Here is a 26,650-nt window from a genome sequence, read left to right as displayed (position 1 = left end):
CTGCTACTACCCCAGCATTAGAACACAGAGTTCCAGTTGTGGATATCTGCCAGGCCACATCGTGGGCGTCCTTACATATGTTCACCAAGCATTACTGCCTGGACAGTCATGTCCGCAGGGACGGCTATTTTGGCCATTCGGTCCTGCAAGACTTTTTGGTGTGCTCTTAGCTCGCAGCCCACCACTGGTGATGGTATTGCCCAGGTATCTATTCTAAGGTAAGAAATCTGCAACTAGAAGTCTCTATCAGATGTACAAGTTACTTACCTTGGGTAACGATATATCTGGTAGAGACATATTCTAGTTGCAGATTCCTTACCGACCTGCCCATCCTCCCAGCACTGCAAACTGATTTCTAGGGACAGGTACTTCCCTCTAAGTGCCCTAGTTTTGGTGCACCATTCTCAGTGTTCTTCATGGTTCCACGCTACTGGCTTGGAAAGTTGTGAAAAGAAACTGTTGTCAGCGTGCCGGGGTGGTGTCTATATACAACCGCGAAGTCATCACAGTGACCACGACACCAACGACACCCGCTGAGTCGACCAACGTCACCTAATGGCGCACAGGGGTATTGCTTGAAGAAAAATTCTCTGGATCCAGTCTGACACCTGGTGAAATTCTAAGGTAAGGAATCTGCAACTAGAATATATCTCTACAGATATATTGTTACCAAAGGTAACTTGTACTTTAAGGGGGTCTTGCAAGGCAGCATTTCAGTAGTTCATCTATAGTGGAGATTACAGGGGAAGCCACGGATTAAACATCTGAGGAGTTCAGGAAGGTTAGATCCATCTAATGTACTCTAATATAAGTATAAATACTTTGATACTCATCATAACCTATAACCACAATCTCTTTGGAAGGGTAGGTTGGCAAAATGAACTGAAGAAAGATGCTATATGTGGTTTGTGAAAAAATATGTTGTGATGTTAAACAACCAACTACATAAAGCTATTTCGTTAGACTTTGTGGAAATTGAGTTAAAATATCCTTTTTATCATCCGTTCTTTAATGTTTGAGGAGGGTGAGCCCGTACATGCTTTCGAAACATTAAGATTTGCATGCTATACTGTAGGAAGCTGGCTCTGTATATGCTATACCAAAGTAAGGTATAGTGATCTTTGTTGCTGGTAAGTACAGTTTCAAGAATGTATCCCTTTCAGGTATCAAATGCACTTTGTTTAGAAGTCACAGATAAAACAGTTTTCAGGTAAGTAATACTTTCAATTTCAAATGTAGATACAGTGTGATTTGTCATTAAAAGCAATGCAGTCCTAGGGAGGAAAAGTAACAACACAATTTGCAGGTAAGAACTCGACTTACGATCCCAGTCTTCGGGGGTTGAGGTGTCCACAGGGCAAAGTTTAGGAAGACACCAAGGCCCATATTTATACTTTTTGACGCAAAACTGCGCCGGCGCAGTTTTGCGTCAAAAATATTACCGCCAGCTAACGCCATTTTGGTGCGCCGTGCGGGCGTCAGATTTATACTTTGACGCACGGCGGCACAAACAACAGGTGGGAGTCATTATTTTTGACGCACACAGCGGCGTCAAGTCGTAAAGGAAAACGACGTTAACGTGGCGGAAATGACTGTGGGTCGATTTACGACACCGCAAACCAGATATGCGCCGTTTTGTTTTACGCAATTGCGTCAAAAAACACAGCAAACACATCCATTTCACCAGAGGAGAGCCAAAATGGATCCCAGATGCCACTACAGACCCCAGGAAGATGACAGCAGACCAGGAACCAGCCAGGAGGACCCACACAAGAACCAGGACACTTTTAAGAAGAAAAGAAAGTGTCGCTTTAGTGCAGAGGAGCAGGAAATCCTGGTTAAAGAGGTGACGGAACACCAGCACCAACTGTTTGTCACATCAAAGTTGCCAATCAGTAGGAGAGTGGCTATATGGCAACAAATTGTTGACAAGATTAACAGTGTGGCTGAAGTACGCAGAACAGTCATCGAGTGTAAGAAACGCTGGCATGACTGCAAGCGCACGACCAAGGAAAAGATGGCCAGGAACAGGAAGGCAGCACTGCAGACTGGAGGTGGGAGTCCAGCACACCAGGAGGCCCTGGACCACATGGAGGAGATGGTCGCAGCCGTCATCCCTGAGGAGATCGTCACAGGGATTCAAGGACAGGACAGCGCAGACTACCAGGAGACAACGCACATGCAGGGTAAGTCGCATGGGGAATTATAATGCAATAATGTCATCTACAACCGGGGGGGGATACCGACCACTAAATGCATGGAAGTCATCTAATACATGGAGTGGCATGGGTAAAGGGGCACGGCATGGGAGTATGGCCCGTTCTGAGAAGACCTGGGGCACACCATTACACAACACCAACAACAGTCCCATGTAGGCATGCTGTCATGCCAACGATGGAGCAAAGGGAAAGCCACAACAGGAGGGAAGGCCACTAGGTCAAACTTACATCCTGGCACTCGTCAGCCAACATACCTCCTACATTAACTAGGGCCCTATTAGCAATCCTCTAGCCAAACCGACAACTGCAATGTAACTGCGACAACAGTTGCCACTACCACCTCTGATCTGTGTGCAGCTCAAGTAGCCAATGGCAGTAACCTCCCCATGGAACATACACACCTAAATTAGGGGGTGAGGATGACATCTGCAACAATCCCCTGAAACAAGACAATGGCCCCAGTACACTCAAATGTCAATGCCCATAGTTGTCACAAACATCAGCCAAAGTAAACAATAGGAGCGACACAGCACTAAGGACACACCCATGCTGCATATGTCAGGGTCCATCCTGTGCCTGGGTAACAAGGCAACATCCCAAATGTCATACTGCTCAGACAACAGCATTGAGGAGGGGACACATGTAACTGGTCACTGAAATACACCTGCACAGTCAGAGGACGAAATAGGACACTGATACGACTATCAGGGCAATCCAATGTAACACACATTACCCAACATCAGCAGGACCCATTAACAATGTCAACATCCATATCAGATCATAACATTGCCATGCATAGGATATGCAACATGTCAATTACATTTAAGTCGATGTGAACGATCAGGGATTGGGGCAGGTCCAGATTGTTAAGTGTGCTGCCAGGGCCATCAGAACACCCACAGCCAGCGAAAGGTCTCACCATGAGAATGGATGTACTCGGAGGGTCGAGTAGGACAAGAAGGTGGCAATTCTCTATTTGGCATAAACCAACACCTAGAGGCGATAAGGCTGACAAGTCTGATAACTCAATAACATACATGTGACACACAGGTGGGCCATAGGCCTGATACAATGCCCATCTGAAGGACTGCAGATATTAATACAAAACAAGATCACAAAGGGAATTCATCAAAAGGCAGGCACGTCACGTCAAAATTGTCACAACACAGACACACTAATTGTACCCTGTTTCATTGCAGAGGAAGATGGATCTCCTGTCGATATGCCTGTCCCAGATTTCCCTAATGGCATGGATGACGAGCCGATAAACATTCCCCAGGAGACTATCCAAAAGGTCCTTGAAACCCTCCAGACCCCACCTTCAGTCACAAGGAGGAGCACAGAACAAGCAGCCATCGCAGAGGATCCACCCACCACCCCAATTGTAAGACCTGCCAGCTCCAATACAGCTGAGGACTCAGACGACACTGGCACCAGCTTTGAGAGAACTGTAGTTGGAGTACAGCGGGAGCTGGCCAAGGAGGTGCGGGTGGGGATGCAAAATATGGCAGCCAGCCTTGAGGGGATGCGTTCGTGCATGATGTCATCTGCAGATCAGGCAGCAGCTATGCAAGCCCTAACATCTATCTTGCAGGAACTGCAGAAAACCCAGAAGGAAATCAGCACAGCTGTAATACAGTTGACCCAACACCTACAACAGCAATCCTGTCAACGCATGCACGAATGCAACATTGAACCCCTCAGGGACGACCTGTCTGCCTACCATCGTGATGTGGCTGTGCTATTCTCAAGAACCAGCAGGCCCTCCTTGCAGCAGTACTGCCCTTAAGACCTTGACAGGGAGCAGCGACCGGGATGTCTGACTCCACGTCTTCTAACACTGAGGTGTGTGTTGCCCCTTCACAACCAACAACAACAAGGACAAAGCAGGCAACACACACATCAGAAGAAGAAGACATGGAACAGATCACATTCACAAGGAAAATGACCCGGAAGCACTAGTCCCTGCCACATGGCCAATTATTACCAAAGTCCTGCGTTTTGAAACATGACAGGTGTAATAGTGGGTATGTTGCTCCAAGATGAAAGGAAGATGCCAAAGATGTAATCCAATATAAGTTTATTCCAATGACAGAGGTCCCATCCAAATAGCATCCAACTGCCAGCTTCACTGTCACAGCCTCTTACATCGCATCCCACAGTTCTATGACCTCACCCAGTTCTACACTACTCCTAAGGATTCTCTTACTACAAAAACAATAAGAACTAAAAGTTAAACAAAAATTGCTATATACATTTGTTCAAGAATAAGTATCAAGAAAAAACAACATTGCTACATACATTTGTTCTAATTAACATATTGGTGAAACAGAATTAACCAAACTATCATTAAGAGTCTTTCTAAACTTATTACATTTGAGAACCACCACCCGATTAAGATTCCACATCCTAGAATCTTCTGTTCTTATTGCATTGTTGAACACTTTAACCACTCTTACAGGCTTAGATTTATTCATGCCTCTCCCTTTGTTCAAAGGTCCACGAATAAGTACCCAATCACCTACTTTAACTTTAGTTGTTTGTGTTGACTTCCTTGAATCAAAATATTTTTTCCGAGCTTCTATTTTCTTTTGCTCCCTCTCTCTCCAACATCCATCTGATAATATCACACCTGTCCTTGACTCCATATCATTCACCCACCTGGGAGACAAAAAGGTATTAGGGTGTCTGGCTCTGAGTAATTCAAATGGTGTTTTACCTGTAGTGGAGTGAGGTGAGACCCTGTAAGCCTCAACCCTTTTCGTCACTTCTTTCCTCCAATTCAATCCACTACCCTTGGCCAAAGCTATAGTCTCCTTCAATACCCTATTGAAACGCTCTACCATGCCGTTGGTTTCGGGATGATAAAGCGCACACTTCTTGTGCCGTATGGAACAGTCCGCTAAAAATTGTTCCATCTCTCTAGACACTAACTGCACACCATTGTCAGTGAGGATAACTTTGGGAATACCCTCTCTGCCAAACACTTCTTTCAGAAAACCAATGACGTGCTTTGTCTCAATGCCCCTAGTAAATTTGATCTCCGGCCACCTTGAGAACACATCCACCAGCACGAGGAGATATACATCACAACCCTCTCCACGAATAGGCCCTAAAATATCAAACGCAACTTCCTCCCACGGCTGAGTGGGACGATCTCTAATCTCCATGGGTTGAACCCTGGGTTTGATAGATTTCTCGCTCATTACACACTGCATACACTCTCTAATGATTCTCTCTACCTGACTGTCCATTCCTGGCCACCAGTACGTCAAACGCAATCTTCCTTTGGTTTTTGAAACACCTTGATGACCCGAGTGGGCAAGGGAAATAAGCTCCTGTCTTAATGTGATGGGAGGAATTAGTCTTGTACCCCTAAACAGCAGACCATCTCTACTTGACAATTCCCCTCTCACATGCCAAAACTTCTGAGTCTCCAAACTCCCTTCATTCCTGTTCTCCCAACCTCTCTTTATCAAGGAAAGTATTTCAACCATTGTGCAATCTAACTCGCATTCTCTCCTCCATCTTTCTTTAGTCACAACACTGTCATCAAAACCACTTCCTTCAATTTCACATACCACTTCATCATCCAAATCCTCTTCACTCCCTTCTCCCAACTGGTTATCTTCTGTCAACCGTACCAGCCTTGATAATCTGTCAGCCACCCTGTTTTGCGCTCCAGGAATGTACCTAATCTCAAAATCAAATTCCTGTAATGATACCACCCACTTCGTGATCCTACTTGATATCGCATCAACTCCTTTCCTTTTATAGATCTCACAAAGAGGTTTATGATCTGTTCTAACCTCGAATTTGGTGCCCCACAGCAAGTTCTTGAGCTTCTTCACAGCCCAGTGTACCGCTAAAGCTTCCTTCTCGATTACCGAGTAGTTCAACTCAGCATTCCTTAGAGCTCGCGACAAAAACAAAACCACTTGCTCAGACTTATGATCACCTTGTTGCAGAACAGCTCCAAGACCTTTCGCACTGGCATCAGTGATCAAAACTGATGAAAGATTAGGATTAAAATTCTTCAATTTGGGAGCCCTAACCAACTTCTCCTTAATTTCTTTAAATTCACTTTCACACTCCTCACTCCATACAAACTCTACACCTTTCCGTAATAACCTCCTCATATTCACACACATTTCAGCAAAATTCTTGATAAACTTCCCATAATACTCAGCCATCCCAATGAATTTCATCAGTTCCTCTTTATTAAGTGGTGACTGTAACTTCCTAATGGTATCTACAAGCTCTTTCTTTGGTGATATACCTCCTCCAGTGATCGTATGTCCCAAATACTCAATGGAGTCCCTTTGAAATTTACACTTCTCCATTTTAACGGTCAAACCACACTCTCCCTGCCTCTCCAAGACTTCAAATACTCTTCTTTCATGTTCAGAACTATTTTTCCCAAATACCAAGACATCGTCTTGGTAAATCCTAACACCCTCCAAATCCTTCAAAACTTTTTCCAACATCCTTTGAAAGACCGAGGCTGCAGATATCAACCCAAATGGTAACCTGGTGTACCTGAATGTTCCAAACGGAGTGACAAAGGCAGTGAGATCTTTAGACTGTTCAGTTAACCTAATCTGATGATATGCCGACGTCAGATCTATTGTGGAAAACACTTTTGCTCCTTGCAGCAACATCAACATATCTGAAATGTTTGGTAAGGGATATCTATCTACAATCACATGTTTGTTTAATTCTCTCAAGTCCACACATAAGCGAAGACTCCCATTCGCTTTCCTGGCTGTAACCACTGGTGCCAACCATTCAGTTCCCTCGACTTCTTCGATGATCCCTTCCTTCTGAAGCCTCCCCAGTTCCAATTTCATTTCTTCACGCAAAGCTACTGGTACACCATGAACTTTGCTGCATACAGGTTTCGCTCCTTCTTTGAGGCGAATATGATGTACGTAGTGTCGAAGACACCCCAGTTTATTTTGAAAGATCAAAGGAACTCTCAACTTAAGTTTTGCCACAAAATCATCATCACCTGTGGTTTGTTGAGCAGTAGCCCCTCCAGGTTCTACAATCTCATTCACCCCCACTTGATCTCTAATTTTCACAGGGGGGTCATTATTTGGATCAAGTATCACGTCCAAATCTTTCTGATGGAACCAACTCAGAACACTGTCACCCTTCTTGGACACGTAAATCTTCGCATTAGTATATTTGTGTTTGTATTGAAGTATACCCCAAAAATACCCATGCAGCTTAATAGGTTCTCCACCATATGCATGAGGCGTTATATCTGGTTTGAATAACTTTACTTTGTCTTTGAGTTTTCCCAAATAGAATTGTTTCGAAATGATGGTTATCTTTGCTCCAGAATCGAAAAGAACCTTAGTTCTTTCACCATCCACCAAAACTTCATCAACAGGTCCTTTCCTTCTCTCTCCTCCAACCTGAAGGACGATTTGGCCACACTCGAATTCATCCCCATCATTGGTGTCTGAATCATTATTCACACCATATACACTATTTTTAGTCTTGCACACACTAGCAAAATGCCCTTTCTTTTTACACAAGTTGCAAACCACCTTAATTGCCGGGCAGTTCTTATCATATGCCATGTGACCCTGCTTGCCACAACGAAAACACTTCCCTTGAAAAGTAGCTCTCTTTTCGTTTCTATAACTCTGCTTTACTGGAATCTCTCGTTTGTCCTTGACCAGTTGTACATTCTCACTCTTGTTCTCTTCCTTCTTTATTGTTTCAACACACATGAGTGAGTGTTCAATTTTCTTGGCTAACACTAAGACTTCATCCAATGATGGATCATCCTTTTGCCAAATTTCCTCCCTAACTCTTTCTATGTTACAGCCCAACATAAACTGATCTCTGATCCTCTCCTCTGACAAAGGTCCAAACTTGCAAGATGAAGCCAATTTTCTAAGAGCTGTAACATAGCCTTCCACAGTTTCACACTCTCCTTGATTCCTCCTGCCAAAATGATATCTTTCGAGTATGGTGCTAATTTTCGGAATGTAATGTCTATCTAGTTTTTCTATGCATGTCTCATATTCATTTAGGTTCTCATCAAAAATGTCTGGAAGATTGTCAAACACTTCCTGACCCTCTGAACCTAAACAATGTAAAAGTAGCGCAGTCTTCCTTTCAATGCTTAAAGATGCGCCACACACCTTTGCATATCTCTCAAAAACCTTCTTCCACTTTTGCCATTTAATAGGTGGTTCTCCTGGCATGGCCAAAAAGAAAGAAGGTGCAGTGACATTCTGCATCATGAAGAACTTCCGTTTGAATGAAATCACAGCTTCCCAGAGTGCAAGTCTTTTAATGGCACGACACTGTTGAAAAACAAAACTCAGAATTTAGAAATGTGGTTTCCAATCTTTATTCCTGTGTGTTTACAAATTCACAGTTCAAATCGTGAATTATTATCTCTTACAGGCTGTCCATCTGCTTTGGTTGTGGCATTTACTGCCTAGTACTGCTATTTGATCCCTAGTTACTCCTTAGATCACTGTAGAACAATGTAGAGGTGCTTGAATTTCAAATTTGTTGCTCCGCTTATAGCTTACAGCTATAAGAACACAGACGATGCAGCTGGCGCACAGCTCAGCTGAAGTCTTATAATATCTGTTGCACGCGGCAAATTCAGAATACAGATGATGCAGCTGGCACGCGTTTTAAATATCCATGGGAACGCACGCGGCACATCTGACGCGCGGCACGTCCCAAACACACAATGTAGCTGGCGCGCGGCTGAAGCTATGCAGTCTCCATGGAAATGCACGCGAGACAGCTGGCACGCGTTCAACTGCCGGCCTCAGCTGAAAGCGGCGAAATATATATATATATATTTTTTTAAATGAACGCGCTTAGAGAAGAAAATGTCAAACTTCCTGAATACGGAAAAAGCGCTCACCTTTCTTGTGCTTCGTGTCCTTAAAGTTCCTTGTTGAGACCTCTGTTCCCCCATGTGCAATGAAATAATGGCATTGAGTTAAAAAAGAACTCGCATCCCATCCTCAGTCGCCAGTGTAATAGTGGGTATGTTGCTCCAAGATGAAAGGAAGATGCCAAAGATGTAATCCAATATAAGTTTATTCCAATGACAGAGGTCCCATCCAAACAGCATCCAACTGCCAGCTTCACTGTCACAGCCTCTTACATCGCATCCCACAGTTCTATGACCTCACCCAGTTCTACACTACTCCTAAGGATTCTCTTACTATTCTCTCATGCATACTACAACAATCTTACAACAACTGTACTCAAGCACTGTTCTGCTAGCCACAGTATATCTTGTCACCCAGCCCAGTGATTGACTCTCTCCTACTCATTGGCTAAGTCTGTCCCTCTGCACTGTCTGAAACAGCAACCCCAGCATGACAAAAGCATTTTGGTAAACCCTTGTGTTGGATCACAATGGAAGATATCACTATAATGGACTCACAATCATGGACAATGTACATACTGTATAGCACCACAGCACTTTTCAATAAATAGCACTTACACAACAAATCTGTCTCTGGGTAATGTGACATATCAACTGTGCAGTAGATAATTGAAATGTGCCTACTGTCAAATTACGTAGTTTGTCAATACAACTGTCCTGATATTATGTAGTTAGAGAAATCTGCACAGTCAAATCAAATCATTAACATTTATAAAGCGCGCTACTCACCCGTGCGGGTCTCAAGGCGCTAGGGGGGAAAGGGGGGGTTATCGCTGCTCGAACAGCCAAGTCTTTAGGAGTCTCCGGAAAGCGGAGTGGTCCTGGGTGGTCCTGAGGCTGGTGGGGAGGGAGTTCCAGGTCTTGGCCGCCAGGAAGGAGAAAGATCTCCCACCCGCCGTGGAGCGGCGGGTGCGAGGGACGGCAGCAAGTGCGAGGCCAGCGGAGCGGAGGGGGCGGGTGGGGACGTAGAAGCTGAGGCGTCTGTTGAGGTATTCCGGTCCCTTGTTGTGGAGGGCTTTGTGTGCGTGGGTGAGAAGACGGAAGGTGATCCTTTTGCTGACTGGGAGCCAATGCAGGTGTCTCAGGTGTGCGGAGATGTGGCTGTTGCGGGGTACGTCGAGGATGAGGCGGGCCGAGGCGTTTTGGATGCGTTGCAGGCGGTTCTGGAGTTTGGCTGTGGTCCCGGCGTAGAGGGTGTTGCCGTAGTCCAGGCGGCTCGTGACGAGGGCGTGGGTCACGGTTTTTCTGGTGTCGGCGGGGATCCAGCGGAAGATCTTACGGAGCATGCGGAGAGTGAGGAAGCAGGCGGAGGACACGGCGTTGACTTGCTTGGTCATGGTGAGAAGAGGGTCCAAGATGAAGCCGAGGTTGCGGGCGTGGTCTGCGGGGGTCGGTGCGGTGCCGAGGGCCGTGGGCCACCAGGAGTCGTCCCAGGCGGACGGGGTGTTGCCGAGGATGAGGACTTCCGTTTTTTCAGAGTTCAACTTTAGGCGGCTGAGCCTCATCCAATCTGCGACGTCCTTCATACCCTCTTGCAGGTTGGTCTTGGCGCTGGCGGGGTCCTTGGTGAGGGAGAGTACAAGTTGGGTGTCGTCGGCGTAGGAGGTGATGATGATGTCGTGCTTGCGTACGATGTCGGCGAGGGGGCTCATGTAGACATTGAAGAGTGTCGGGCTGAGCGATGAGCCTTGAGGTACGCCGCAGTTATCTTGGTGGGTTCTGAGCGAAACGGAGGGAGGTAAACTCTTTGGGAGCGGTTAGCGAGGAAGGAGGCGATCCAGTCCAGGGCCTGGCCTTGGATCCCGGTGGAGCGTAGGCGGGTGATTAGGGTGCGGTGACAGACGGTGTCAAAGGCAGCCGAGAGGTCGAGGAGAATGAGGGCGACTGTTTCACCGTTGTCCATCAGGGTTCTGATGTCGTCTGTGACTGAGATGAGGGCGGTTTCCGTGCTGTGGTTGGTTCGGAATCCGGTTTGTGAAGGGTCGAGCAGGTTGTTGTCTTCCAGGAAGGTGGTCAGCTGTTTGTTGACGGTCTTTTCTATTACCTTGGCTGGGAAAGGTAGAAGAGAGATGGGGCGGAAGTTTTTCAGGTCGCTTGGGTCAGCCGTAGGTTTCTTTAGTAGGGCGTTGACTTCAGCGTGCTTCCAGCATTCGGGGAAGGTAGCAGAAGAAAAAGAAGAGTTGATGACGGTCTGGAGGTGCGGGGCGATGATGTCGTCGGCTTTGTTAAAGATGAAGTGCGGGCAGGGGTCCGAAGGGGCGCCGGAGTGGATAGAGTTCATGATGGATTTGGTTTCTTCCGTGTTGATGTGGGTCCAGTTGTTGAGGGTGATGTCCGGGGAAGCGGGTTCAGTGGTGTATGGTTGGGTCTGGTGTCCGAAGCTGTCGTGGAGGTCGCTGATCTTGCGATGGAAGAAAGTGGCGAGGGATTCGCACAAATCCTGTGAGGGCGTGACGGCGTTGGCGCTGGCGCTGGGGTTGGAGAACTCTTTGACGATGCTGAAGAGTTCTCTGCTGTTGTGGCTGTTTTTGTCTAGTCTGTCGGTGAAAAAGTTCCTTTTGGCAGTGCGGATCAGGTGGTGGTGTTCGCGTGTAGCGTTCTTGAGGGCGGTCATGTTGTCAGCGGTGTGGTCCTTGCGCCAGGCCTTCTCAAGGGCACGACAAGTTTTCTTTGATTCTTTGAGGGTGTCAGAGAACCAGAGAGGTTTTTTGGTGTTGGTCTGTCGATGCGTGCGTTTGAGGGGAGCAAGGTTGTCAGCGCAGTTGGAGATCCAGTTTGTGAGGTTGAGAGCTGCGTCGTTGGGGTCGGTGGTGAGGGTGGGTTGGTTGGCGGCGAGAGCGGAGAAGAGTTGCTCCACAGTGACCATGATTGCATCATACTCTGCCCATCCTGAGGGAATAATCTGATGAAGTGAGAAACCATACACCACCATGCTGTGTTGGACAGAAGAATGCTTCCTCAGGGGATAACTAAGTCATCAAATAGTGCCCGCTAAATGTTGTCAACATGCAAAAATAACACAATAAGCATGCCACACTAATCTAAGTAAATACAAAAAAAAAACTGCACAAATGAAGGTGTCTGAGTTAACATTCAAATAGGTAATCATGCCGAACTGTGTCACAAATGATGTATGAGGGTCATGAAGGCAAGAATACAAGATTGCCAATGAGAACTCATCTTATAAGGGTGTGCATGATCATCACACTGCAGTCAGACCTAAAACTGTTTCCCCAATATCAAGTCTGGAAGCACTGTTAGTGACTTTGAAAACACACTTATCAACAGAAACACATTGGGAACCATATTAACTGTGATTGGTGGTTGCAACAAAGGGTAGACACTTTGCAAGGTAGCTCTGGGTTAGCTGCCAATCGTACAGCTCAGTTGGGATTTGTTTGTAGCATTGGACACAGATGTTATAGTACAAAAGAGATGTACACGGCATCCAAACCCACGATCAAGTACCATTCAACACATACTATTAAGGGGTAACCAAATATTTATTAAAAGCTAACCATTGGTGAGGAAACTGAAGGAAAAATCTTACCTACCCTAATCTACCCTGACTACTCATTACCCACAACTGTCCCTAACTAACCTAAGCTACACTTACTTATCACATGTAACGAAACGTTCTAAACATCTACCCCCCACCCCCCTTATGAGACGGGACACACTGAGGATAACACATACTAACCTAAACACATACTATACTATCCTAAACAAATATATATATTTTTGGTAATTTGTTGTTTTTTTTTTTTTGGGGGGGGGGGGATTTTTTTTTTTTTTACACACAAGAACCCCAACATAGCCCCCCACCCACCCACCCACACATGTAATCAGTCAAAAAAGAAACAAGCAGGACCCCCTACCCCCCACCCACTAACACTGACTAAACTAACAGCCTTTACTAACCTAACACTAAGCCCCCTAAGCCCACTAACTATAAGAACAAGGAAAGAGGAGGGAGTTGAGGGTATCATGTCCATCTATTCAACTGTCTAGAGGTTGGCCCTCCGGAGGGTCCTCTTTATATCCTTGACTCGCCGTTTAATGTGCCGCACGTCCCGGCTCAGGTGGCTCACCTTGCGCAGCACTTTGTCCATCTTGTGTTCAAGTCTATTGAAGGCTGCAGGGTCAACAGCTGGAGCAGTGGCAGTCTGGGTACCGGTGGAGGAGGTCTGTGTGGGCTGTCTTGCACCGGTGGCAATGCTGGGGCCAGGAAGTCCAGCAGATGTAGAATCAACAGAGGCAGCTGTGGGTGGGGCCACCTGGCTCTGATTGGTGGTTGTTTCTGTGGTGGCTGTGGTGGGCACAGTAGGCCCACCATGTGGGAAGGCTCGCCATGCCCCGGAGGCACGTTCATGGCGATATCGCCGGGCCATCCTCCGGAACCCCGACTCCACCAGTAGGATGTGCTGGTATCGCATGGCCCGACGCAGAAATTCACGGACCTGGTCTGGAGTCATGTTAGCTGCTGTGAAGACAAATGCAGATATGCCACATTAGTAACTGCATTGTGTGAAACGGCACAGCAAGTTAATCAGACATTACATCTAGTGTACTTATAACAGCTCATATCACGATACAGAGCATCAAATGTCCCTGAGGAAGTACATGGCAGGCCAGACAACAAAGGTCACATCACACAAAGCACATCCATAACCCACAAGATGGGTAACAACTGGCCTTGACTTGCAATATGAGTTCTGACAGTTAACATCTAAGAATCATGCTGCATATCCTCCACCAAGAGCTGGGCTACAAATGTCAGTGTACGGAAAGCAAAACTAAAGCCACATGGTCTGCAAGTTGTAACTGGACTGTCCAGTATGGTACCAAGTGCCAAACCTGAGTGTGTATACTACTATGCAACCAAACCGTCACTTATTCACAGGTATGTGTAACATACTGGTAGCATCAATACTAGGTACCCCATTCACAAACCCATGGCCGTGTTTGAGGGGGGGGGTGGATACACAACTATAATTTGCCAACAACATGTACACCGAGGAGTGTATAGGCTAATCCACACATGTTTGTCTCTACAGACACGCCACAGGTAAGGTCTATCTACAATTTGGAGTCAACAAACCCTAGAGCACTCATAGGGTCAGACATGTCAGGAAAATCAGAACTTAGTACACAACATATACTTCCAGTGAGGCCTGACTTACATCAGACACAGAGTTGCTAGAACACCCATGATCATGAATTGCATGCACACCTAGGCCATTACATTCAGGTTCCACAGACTTGATGCACTACATGTGGAAGTACATGCTGCTAGGAGGTTCTACCTACTGTTTCAAACTTACGTAGGTAAATAGTGAAGCAGATGTCTATTGGGAAGCTATTAGCTCCACCAATCTTAGAGAATGTGGGTCTGCAAGGCTGACTAAATAGGGGCTGACTTCCATTGCGACTCTGGGTGATACAAGTGTCAGAGACATGACTATCCCCTGTACTCACAGTGGGGCCTACAGGGATGTCCTACAATCCCTACATGATACCATTGGATACGCATTGGCTAACTCAAAACATGTGAGAACTGCATTCCCACTCATGGAACAAGTGAAAAACGTGTCCACCGCATCACACCTTGCTATGCGTCCAACTCACACGAGTCCATAACCAGCAAACACAACACATAACAGACATATCAACACTTACTGTAGTGGTCGGGTCCTCAAATGTCGCCACCTCTCCCACAGTGTAGGGCGCCGGTCCACCTGTAAGGTATGGAAGGAAGAAATGTGCTCAAAATCTGTGCACAGTGCAACATTTTCAGTATCATTTACAATGTGTAGGCTGAATAAGGACATGGCAGCCATTCAGACATGATAGTACTGCATCTGATATTTCACGGCCAACTTGTACATAGCATGGGTCTCCTGTGACAGTTACACACATATCTGCACACATACATTGGCCCTAACTATCATGTGGTTGCAAACTTGCCCCATAATTGGTGAGCACTAAAAAATATGGAGTGTAATCGTCTCATCATGTGCATCCAAGAGAAACATCCAACGCCTGGTTACTTGAGGACTGCATTACCAGTCAAACATGCCTTGTGGCCATGACACATTTAGTGCACATAGGCCCAATGTACAGAGGGAGGGGCAGGGACTCCTGTAAGCCATCCTGTTGTTACAGTGTAGTCAATTGATGTGGCCCAGCTATGGTGATTTGCACCAACCATGGAGATGTAAACCCATGTGCATACACTTGGACTGCCATCCATATTTGGATTGTGGCTCAACCGATTCCAACAAACATCTTAAGATGTTAGCTGAGGGCACCTTACACCTTTTCACAATGTTTTCAAATCATGAACTGACATGTATCCAAAAAGATCAAGAAACCAAATAATCCCACACATTCATAGTACTTCTGTGAACGCTTTCCTTCCACACTCACCAGACTAACATGAGACAAATGTTTGAACCACTTTGCTAATATCAATTGACGTGAAGGCAGCACTAATTTTCAGCATCATGTAGTGATTCTAAAGTCAGTCTAGCAATTGCGTCAACATTGTTGGCCTAAATGTTGGTACATCTGTACTTCTCTGTCAATAATACCCTATATGGACATGATTAGCTCCTATTTTGTTAGCTGTGCTGAGAAAAAGGCCGCACCAATTTCCTTCATTGTAAAGTTACCTGTAAGTTTGCTGAGCACGTGCTACCTGACAGCTAGCAATTGTGATCCTTGCCATAGTGCATCAATGATCCCCTTATATTTCCCCAAAATTACACACAGTCATCAAGTAAGCTGGCAGACATTGCACTAATCCACTGATGTCACTACAGAGCATTTAATTGTGCACAATAACAATAGTCGTACTCACCAACAGTGCCACCAATCATGATTCCCAGGTGGTCCAAGAGATCCTGCTCCCTGGTGATGAGGTCAGCCCACTGGTGCTTCAGCTGGTGGTCACTCCTCTGGCTGGCATACACACGCTGCAGGTGATGCAGCACCTTTCCCCACCGGATTCTGCGCGCCTCTGTCGGGTACCCCTGTATGACCCTGCCCCCTGCCTGGATCATGAGTGGCAAGAAATGTGTCACCAGCCAGATGAAGCCCCCCAACTCCTCTTCCCCCACCCTGCCAAGACGTGGCCTACCAGACATACTTATAATTGAAGAGAAGGAATAGGGGTAAAAGAAATAGAAAGGGGAAATGGGTGGAAGTAGGGGTAAAAAGACAGAAAAAAAGTAAACCTAAACACTAACCCCAAACTAACACTACCCACAACAGACTCCCACAAACAAGAAATACACAAGATAAATGTACAAATGTAGACAAAACACAGTACTACAGTATACACAAACAATATTTATTACACAAAAGGACTTTACAGATAGCACACAGGACAAATACAGCACAAAATCTCTGGACAACACTCTCTACACAGCCACACAGTCTAGAAGGATCATAGACTGCAAAGTGAAAGTGAAAGTACACCCACTGTACATGATCTGTAAACAGGATATCCTATTACATCACTTCCTGTATGAAAAGTCCCGCCTTTTTCGCGTTATGCGTCATTTTTTGTTGCACAAAACTGTATTTGCGTCATTTTTTTGACGCACAGACATTAATATTAACCCGCATCCACATAATGATACATGGACTGTGCAAATATCTGGATGCGGGCTAAATTTCACTCCTGTGCGTCAAAAAAAGGACGCAAATACAGTTTTGGTAAACAAAAAATGACGCACAACGCTAGGGACGTCAAAATTACAGTGCATTAACTGGTTTGGGGCATTTTTACTTCTTTTTTGGTTATTTTACATTTGGAACACATCAGAGATTGGCTAATTGAAGACAGTATGGTGTTGATGGTGTATGTTCACATGTGTGACATCATACTGCAGCGGAACATCATCCACTACACCCTTCACAGTATGTTCACAGTTGGCTGACGTCATAGATGGTCATAAGTGTGCCCTACATATATGTGTGGCACAAATTGGGCATGTTTGCCATAAGGAGAGGATAGCAATGTGACGCACATATGTACAATACCTAATTGCCCTTGGCTCAAAGTGTGTGCTTTGACAACTAATTTGTTGGTTGACCAAGTGTGTGTGTACGTCACATGAAGCATTATTGTACATTTGTTTGTATGAATGTGACGTCCATGTGTCCAACCCTAAGATGCAAGTAAAAATTGGAATGAGCAAGGGCATGTGTTAGTCATACATGTAACAACACTCGCAAAGTATACTTCCAAGTTTTAGGGTCACGTAGACACCACATGTGACATAGCATGCACCAGATGGATGGCAGACGCATGTTCATGTCAAAGGTCCACAATTTCTACATCCTATGTCCTAGAGTATTGGTAACAGCTTCCTAGGCACTAGTTGATGAATCCCACAGTGAGTCATACACATGCATTGAGGAAGTGGGTACCATGTTGTATGCACAGACAGACAAGGGTCAATCTCATATGTATGATGACACCACAGTTGAGGCCATAGAAGTAAGCCCCAACTATCAAGTGGCTGTGGTGGACCAGCATACAAGACAGCACGTGTCCACATATTTCCAGTGATCAATTGCACATAGGTGTCTTGTTCATGTGTGTGGTCCAATCATGATCCTGTAGATTGTTTGGGGTGTAATTTGTCACAGTTCGGACCAGGACTCATCATGAGTCAGTGGCAGCTATTCCTGTAACTACTGAGTATCCTTTGTTGATCAATGTGAGTAAAGTAGATGTGGACATGTGAACCAACATGTGGATGGTCCCACCCTGTCACTAAAGACGTGTAATGACACAGTCAACAGGGCAACCTTGGTGTGCTGAGTGAGATAATGTCTCAATTGTCATGTTCCGGCAGGTGTCCTTACAACATTTGTACACAGGTTGGCCTCTGCACTTCCCACTGCATCTGGGAACATCATAGCCTCTGTGCTGTTTATTCTCGCAGCTATTCACCACACACGGCCCATCACTATGTTGTGCGCACTGTGATGCTGTGTGTGAACTGTCATGGTTCTGACATTTGTGTATTAGTCATGTACATTATCAGAGGTTGCTGGTTGTGCTGGAAGCCCGGTACCCAATCCCTGCCTATGACCCTGGGACACTGTCACACTTTGTCATTCATGCATAAATGCAACCCAGACAAGGGATGGGCCATGAATTTTGCATTTCCAAGAGGATTTAACTCAAATGGTACAGTTAAAAGGCAGATGATGCTATACAATGTATTTGTGTATGCATGGAAGAAGCCCATGCCCAATGCCCCCTGATGAATGGCAGGTTTGCTAACGCAAGTGTGGTACATATGTAGACACAAGGATACTTTAGTGTGACACACAGACAGTTGCCAGTCAGGCTGACAGAATGCAAGATGATTCAGGAGCCAGCTACTGGACAAGTTACATAATCAGTGGTCTGACTGAGACTGTTTGGAGGACAAACTAGACAGTGGACATGTCAATCTGTGTACGTCCTGTGTTTTTGAAGGTGACAAATGAACCCAAGGGCTGTGTTACACGGCTTAATTACTAGCAATGGTTGACGGTGTATTTGACCTACCTTGCATCTCATTAAGGCAAGGTAGGTCTCCACTTCCAAAAAATGACTTTAACTCCATAAATGTGGGGCTAGATGGGTCTAGCACCAAAGTATAAATATGGAGTTAGTTTTGCACCGAATTAGAGTTTGAAAAAATGACGCTAATTTGGTGCAAGCAGAGTATAAATATGCCCCAAAATCTCTGTCTTACTGGCAATAAAACACAGATGGTTCATAGACAATCTGGGGTATATTTACAAAGAAGTGGTGCAACACAGCGTTGGAGCCGCCCATGCACCACCCATGGAACACCTACCAGACACAAAGTACCTCAAGGTGTCAACATTTGGGTTGCTTTGCAACTACCAAAAAGGTTTTATGGGGGAGGGTGCTGCGTCAAAAAAGTGACGCAATCCTGATACAAAATCTCTGTAAATCTGGGCCCCAGTGCCTGATTCAATATAGACAAGCAATAATGGCAGAACCATTGGAGAACTCAGATCCACTAAAATGCAGGTATCATTTGTGTATATTTGATACTGAAGTCCATGAGCCATAATCAAAAATGTGAAGGGAATCTTATCCGTGTTAAATATTAGGGTGAGAGGGCAGAGCCCTGGGACTTGGGACTCTACATAAAACATTAGGGCCCATATTTATACTTTTTTAGCGCCGCATTTGCGTCACTTTTTGATGCAAAAGCGGCGCAAACTTGCAAAATACAATTGTATTTTGTAAGTTTGCGCAGTTTTTGGGTCAAAAAGTGGCGCAAATGCGGTGCAAAAAAAGTATAAATATGGGCCTAGGAGTACTGAATCTAAATGGACTCATTTGTTCACATTGTAGTCAAATTGAAGAAAAGAATGGATTCAGAGGTTTGCCTCTCTACCTCACAAGTGATTCCCGCCTCTTGCACAGCACCCAGAGTTGACACTATCAAATGCAGAAGCTTAGGATTTACTCTCAGATGTCTAGTAAGATGATTCAGTCCCTCTCAGTGAAGGAAAGCCTGGCCAGACATCAGAGAAAAATGTTTTTTTTCTAAATAATTCTGTGATTGTTCATCTACTATGGTTTCTGGGATTTTGGCAAAAAAGGAAGGGTGGGTATCGTCTTATAGTTTACTGGTATTTTAGGTATTTTTTCAGTATAAAGTACCAGATAATGCTTTTCTGGTTAAAAACGAAAAGGCCAAACCCTCAATGGGGCAAAGGATTAAGACAATTTGAAATGCTCTTCATTAAAATACCAATACTTTTCTCAACTAACATAGCTGGGAAAACATAATCTGTATGGACTGAAAGTTTCAATTTGTCCACTATAAGTTCACCATGTCTTGTGGATAAGAAATCAAAATTCCTTAACACATGCTGAAAGTATAGAGAGGTTTAGTTCACGTGCATTATCTTAGAATTCATGAGGCTAAGTCACACCGCCTTTCAGCCTCTTGTGAGAGCCAAGCAGTGGCATTCTATACAAGTTGGTCCAGTAACCAGGCCACTTTCTTGCATGACAGTAACATGAGAAACAAAGATACGCACCACATGGAAATGTGGATCTCTGTGGGCTTGCTGTGTCAAGAAAAATGCACTGAATGCCTTGAGTGATACATTCTAGTCACTTGGTCCCCAGAATGGATTAAAACTGACTGAGTTGTGTACGCAAGATGATTGTCAAGGAGCTGCAGTGGAACACAATCTCTCCTAGATTAGCTCTAGTGCCAAGGGGATGGTACCTACTAATGCCACCATATCTACAGGATGTTTGAAAACCCAAGGCCTGTGGTCTTAAATGAAAATGTAATTGCCTTCAAACTGGAGAGGAGTGTGTATACAGGGAGTGCAGAATTATTAGGCAAGTTGTATTTTTGAGGATTAATTTTATTATTGAACAACAACCATGTTCTCAATGAACCCAAAAAACTCATTAATATCAAAGCTGAATATGTTTGGAAGTAGTTTTTAGTTTGTTTTTAGTTTTAGCTATGTTAGGGGGATATCTGTGTGTGCAGGTGACTATTACTGTGCATAATTATTAGGCAACTTAACAAAAAAAAATATATACCCATTTCAATTATTTATTATTACCAGTGAAACCAATATAACATCTCAACATTCACAAATATACATTTCTGACATTCAAAAACAAAACAAAAACAAATCAGTGACCAATATAGCCACCTTTCTTTGCAAGGACACTCAAAAGCCTGCCATCCATGGATTCTGTCAGTGTTTTGATCTGTTCACCATCAACATTGCGTGCAGCAGCAACCAAAGCCTCCCAGACACTGTTCAGAGAGGTGTACTGTTTTCCCTCCTTGTAAATCTCACATTTGATGATGGACCACAGGTTCTCAATGGGGTTCAGATCAGGTGAACAAGGAGGCCATGTCATTAGATTTCCTTCTTTTATACCCTTTCTTGCCAGCCACGCTGTGGAGTACTTGGACGCGTGTGATGGAGCATTGTCCTGCATGAAAATCATGTTTTTCTTGAAGGATGCAGACTTCTTCCTGTACCACTGCTTGAAGAAGGTGTCTTCCAGGAACTGGCAGTAGGACTGGGAGTTGAGCTTGACTCCATCCTCAACCCGAAAAGGCCCCACAAGCTCATCTTTGATGATACCAGCCCAAACCAGTACTCCACCTCCACCTTGCTGGCGTCTGAGTCGGACTGGAGCTCTCTGCCCTTTACCAATCCAGCCACGGGCCCATCCATCTGGCCCATCAAGACTCACTCTCATTTCATCAGTCCATAAAACCTTAGAAAAATCAGTCTTGAGATATTTCTTGGCCCAGTCTTGACGTTTCAGCTTGTGTGTCTTGTTAAGTGGTGGTCGTCTTTCAGCCTTTCTTACCTTGGCCATGTCTCTGAGTATTGCACACCTTCTGCTTTTGGGCACTCCAGTGATGTTGCAGCTCTGAAATATGGCCAAACTGGTGGCAAGTGGCATTGTGGCAGCTGCACGCTTGACTTTTCTCAGTTCATGGGCAGTTATTTTGCGCCTTGGTTTTTCCACACGCTTCTTGCGACCCTGTTGACTATTTTGAATGAAACGCTTGATTGTTCGATGATCACGCTTCAGAAGCTTTGCAATTTTAAGAGTGCTGCATCCCTCTGCAAGATATCTCACTATTTTTGACTTTTCTGAGCCTGTCAAGTCCTTCTTTTGACCCATTTTGCCAAAGGAAAGGAAGTTGCCTAATAATTATGCACACCTGATATAGGGTGTTGATGTCATTAGACCACACCCCTTCTCATTACAGAGATGCACATCACCTAATATGCTTAATTGGTAGTAGGCTTTCGAGCCTATACAGCTTGGAGCAAGACAACATGCATAAAGAGGATGATGTGGTCAAAATACTCATTTGCCTAATAATTCTGCACTCCCTGTAAGTAGAAATGCAATCAGGTATTAGTGGACCTGAGGGGAGGTTCTGCTAAAGACAGGCAATCTTGCAGCTGAATTATTTTTCATCCAATAGGTGGTTATGATATCCCAGTTGCCATCTGAGATGACCAGGAGGTTGGCTCTTTGTTTAGAACTGAATCGCCATTTTTGACAGCCAAAATATTCTACGGGAGAAGAATATTCATGTAGACTCTCCGAGAAGGGTGCTCCGTATGGCACACACCCCTGGCATTATCGATCAGCTTTTACTTTCTTGACAAGAAATGGAGGTGTTTCAGAACTCTAAAAAATGACGTTTGCCAGCAAGACTAATACACCAACGCCTACATATTACTTCGGGGAGAGGCATGAGGTGATGTTTCTGGTGGTAAATCCACCCTGATAGCATCAGTCACAGTTCACCCATCTTCACAAAATGATGAGTGCTCTGTAATAGATTTGTGCTGCCTAGCTCTGCGCCACTGAGTCAAAGCCACAGCTAACAGTTTGCAACACGCTTGACTTGAAAATGCAAAATCTTTAGATAATTGAAAAAGCTCTTTTTCATCAATGTTAAAGATGTATACAGAACATGTTATTCTGCAAGTGATTAATATTACATTACATTTGATAGCAAATGAACATATTATTATATGATATGTTGTATTCATGAAGAATTGCAATGGGACATCTCGATTTCCTCTCTAAATGGAAAATAATGAATGCAATATTGATGGCAAAAAACACAAGTCTTCTAATCACTGTATATCAATGCAATCATGGGTGTCAGGATCACTTCCACTCCACTTCCACATGATAATCAATCATGTTTTCAATAAACAATCAAATGAATCTAATTCTATGAACAAATTATGACATATCTGTAGCTAATGCTGTTATTGTGAGCTGGCTGAGGTAAATAGCTAACACTTTCCTTCTATCTGCAGTGAATCCTCGTTCCTTGAAACATCTTTGCCGTTTGAAGATCCGAAAATGCATGGGGCGGTTGCGGCTACGATGCCCTGTCTTTATGACATTCCTCCCACTCCCGGAGCGCCTGAAGCAATATGTACTGTACAAAGAGTATGACCTCTATGGACAGGGAATCTTAGAAGGATCCAGATAATCAGGGCTTATTGTCAGAACGGATAGTGCCTCCAAGAGGGATTAAAGACCCTGCATGAAGTGGTCAATAGGATTCTTTCAGACATTAGGCATGAGCATGCTGTACTACAGTTACCAACAACGTATCAATCAACATACACTCATAAAGCAGCTCTAGCCAAATTGCAGAAGCAGAAAAAGAGTATGCAAGGTAAAAATAAGTTAGGGTTCTCGGTAGGCACGTGAAAGCCTGGTTTCAAAAGATCTCTTCAAGAAGTCAATCACAGATGTGAACAAAAAACAATCTGTTCAAGATGCAAAACTGAAAAGATACTTTATATCATTTTCAACAGCAATTCCGTTTTAAAAATGTTCATAGAGATGTTGGAGCAGAATGTCTGAATCAAAGCGAAACCTGGCTAATGCAATCATTTCAGTAGTCCTATGAATCGTCAAAAGGCTGTAGAGAATGTCAGAAAAAGGGTTTGGAAGTACGTACACCAAGAGTTTGAGTATGTGTATATATAACATCTTGAGAATCTTTCTGTGCATGGGAAAAGATATATATATTTCCTTGCACGACAAGATTCTCGGGCCCGCTTTTTTTTTTTTAAACAATTTTGTGAAGATTCTTCAAACGGCGCCAAATATAGGTAAGTCAAAAAACGCTTTTTCAATGGAACCTAGGTCCTAACTATAACTCCCTACTGCCGACTTCCAGTAGGTAAAACATATATATATATATATATATATATATACACATATATATATTATTTTTTTTATTTTAGTCCTCCTTACCCACTAGCACTCTTACATCATATCACTGGAGAGGGTCCGATAGCCATCTTATAGATCCACTGGGATGGTTGCTCCGAATCACTTAAGAGTCTTACCACTCTCACCAATCTTGGTTTAATCACAGGACTCACCACCAGATGTTACTGACTTTGGAGATGAGCTCCCAACCACAAGACATCAGGCCACATTTCCAGAGACTTTGCTGTGGGGTAAGACCTAGATCCTGTCTGCTAGTCTTTTTGAGTGCCGCTAACCAATTCTGGAGGGTAAGGTTGCACCCAAAAAATACATATTTCCCTCCATGCTAAAAAATATAAGGAAAAGCAATAGTTTTGTCTTTGGTTGAGAGAGGGGCTTTGTGGCTTCATGATCCACACCAAAAAATAGAAGGTACACGCTTACCTTAATTGCAACCCCCAGGAGCTCTGATAGGATAAAACGTACTTTTCCCCAGAAGCAGGTTAGTACTGGGAATAGCATAAACATATGGATGTCGTTGGCATTCTCATTGACGTAACTTCTACATCTTCAAACCACGCTCTCACAAATGTGCTAATTTTTTTCTGCCTTATATAAATTCTGTGAAGAGTATAGAAATGATTCCTTTTTAAGGTAGCAGATTTCACAGTGGAATTACGAAGTTTCAATGATACTTGCCATAAATCTGTTTTTTTCTGGCATCGGCAAGCATTCTTCGGAAGATTGTACCAGGGTTTTCACCTTCTTATCATCTGCCTTTAACAGCTCTCAGTACCACAAGGATACCTCCTTCCTTAAAGGTGTGAGATCTTGTGCTCTTTCTTCATGCTCCCATTCATTACCAGTTGCACTTTTACTTTTGCCCCACCAAGACATTAATAGCATTTAAATCTAGAGATTGCCCCTCCTGTGATTTACGAACGCTTCCCATTACCATAATTGTGACTGGTGTTTCAGCTGCCCCAGCTTAACACTCCTGCCTCCTTTCGTGAGAGGCTAAGTTTGTCTTTCAAGGAATCTGAGGTACATGGAGAGTACCAAATAGAGGAGTACATTGTATAGATCCCTAGAATCTTATGCCATACCTTCAGGGGAGCTCTGAAAACCTTTAATCACAATGGTTAAAAAAAATCTCAGGCATCCACATTTATATAAAAACACCTCTCGCTCGTTAGTAAAGCTGAAAACATTTCTTGGAAGGCTAGGTTATACATCCAGAGAACAACTAGGGTACACCACCTTCATCCAATCTCCTTCTGAGCTTCTTTAAACTGAGTCTAATCCCCTTCCAAGCCCATACAAAAGTGTTCAACAACCCTTTGAAGCTTTAATAAAATGTCTTTCGAGAAGGATAACAGTATATTGTTGAACAAATGTATCAACCGGACGTATCCCCATTTTAATCAAATTTGTGCAGCCATATATTGTCAAATGGGGTTTTCTCCATCTATTAAGCACTATCCTGGTCTCACTCATCAGCCTCCTAAGATTGACACTTGGCAGATCCTGCAATTTCTCAGTGATTGTAATACTAGATTGCACAGGTCCTCCGGTCTTTGACAAGTTTCAACCCATCATCTCTGTTTTTAATGTATTTATCACATGCCCTGAAAAGGACCCGAACTCAGCAGCTAGCTCTACCATCTGAGGTACAATTATCCGAGGGCTTTTGGTATAAAGAATAATACCCTCAGCGTATAAAGCCACCCTTTTTACATAAATTGTTGATTGAAATAGCACAATCACTGTATCCTTCCTAAAAGCCTGCGCCAAAGGTTCTATGTATAAGCCAAACAGGACTGGTGAAAGGGGGCCGCCTTGTTGCATCCCTCTAGGGTATTGGTTACATTTTAGAATATACCCATGATGTTTTAGCGTGAAATCCTTGACCCACGCAGGTTTGTTTTTAGTCTTGAACTAAGTCTTATGAAGACTCAGACAGTCCTAATCTTATGCATTGACTCTCTTTATTAGTTAATTAGAGTGTTTACAGAAGTGATTCAAAAATATTTCATACAAGGTTTTGATAGAGGGTCTATGGGATGCACTAGTCTGTGGTGGTGGTAATAACTAACATTTTTAAAAAAAATGAGTTTTTTCTTTATAAACGCTCTGCATTGGTTTTGTACATTCATACAGTTGAAAGATGTTCAAATGAGCTTATACCAAGATAAATCTTTTCGTTTAGGTGTTAAAGAGCATCCTTACTAACAAATACATGTGAACTAAACAAAAACAAGTTTAATCAGGATGGTCTGTCTTGGTTGATTATTTATAATAACAAGATCAGATGGGTTTGAATTCAGTTCGTATTTTGGGTATTTTAGTGCTTCGCAGGATATTTTCATTTTGAGATCTGACTGACGTGTGCGACTGTATTGCCCTTTCACCAGTTGCGCTCTTATGTCTTATATCATAGCGAGTTGTTGTAGGGTCTGAGGAGAGAACAATGTGCACCTGGTGTGTAATTACCTCATTTATTCAGCAGTGAGTTTATACCCATTCATTGCTTGTAATGTTCATGGTGGCCTATTGTCTGTTTTGCCGCTAAATCTGATAGGATCGAAAGTCACGTGGTAAAAGTCACATGTTTGCTTAATGTTCGTTGTATCTTGCAGAAGGTTTACTTTTCTTCTCTGGCCCATCTCAGTAAATCTTTTGACC

General features: G+C 44.0%; 1 protein-coding gene across 1 annotated transcript in view; it reads left to right on the top strand.

Moving 5' to 3' along the window:
• ASB14 (ankyrin repeat and SOCS box containing 14) overlaps nt 1–23,918 on the top strand; it is a 154,549-nt gene extending 130,631 nt beyond the window's left edge. Inside the window, exon 8 of the mRNA XM_069207438.1 lies at nt 23,053–23,918. Coding sequence (XP_069063539.1) covers nt 23,053–23,231 — 179 coding nt within the window. The 3' untranslated portion in view covers nt 23,232–23,918. The remainder of the gene's footprint in view (nt 1–23,052) is intronic.
• Nucleotides 23,919–26,650: the final 2,732 nt, after the last annotated feature.

Source organism: Pleurodeles waltl, chromosome 9 (assembly GCF_031143425.1).
Source record: "Pleurodeles waltl isolate 20211129_DDA chromosome 9, aPleWal1.hap1.20221129, whole genome shotgun sequence".
Taxonomy (NCBI): domain Eukaryota; kingdom Metazoa; phylum Chordata; class Amphibia; order Caudata; family Salamandridae; genus Pleurodeles; species Pleurodeles waltl.
The sequence above is the reverse complement of the archived record's forward strand: the minus strand, read 5'-3'. Positions and strand labels throughout refer to the sequence as shown.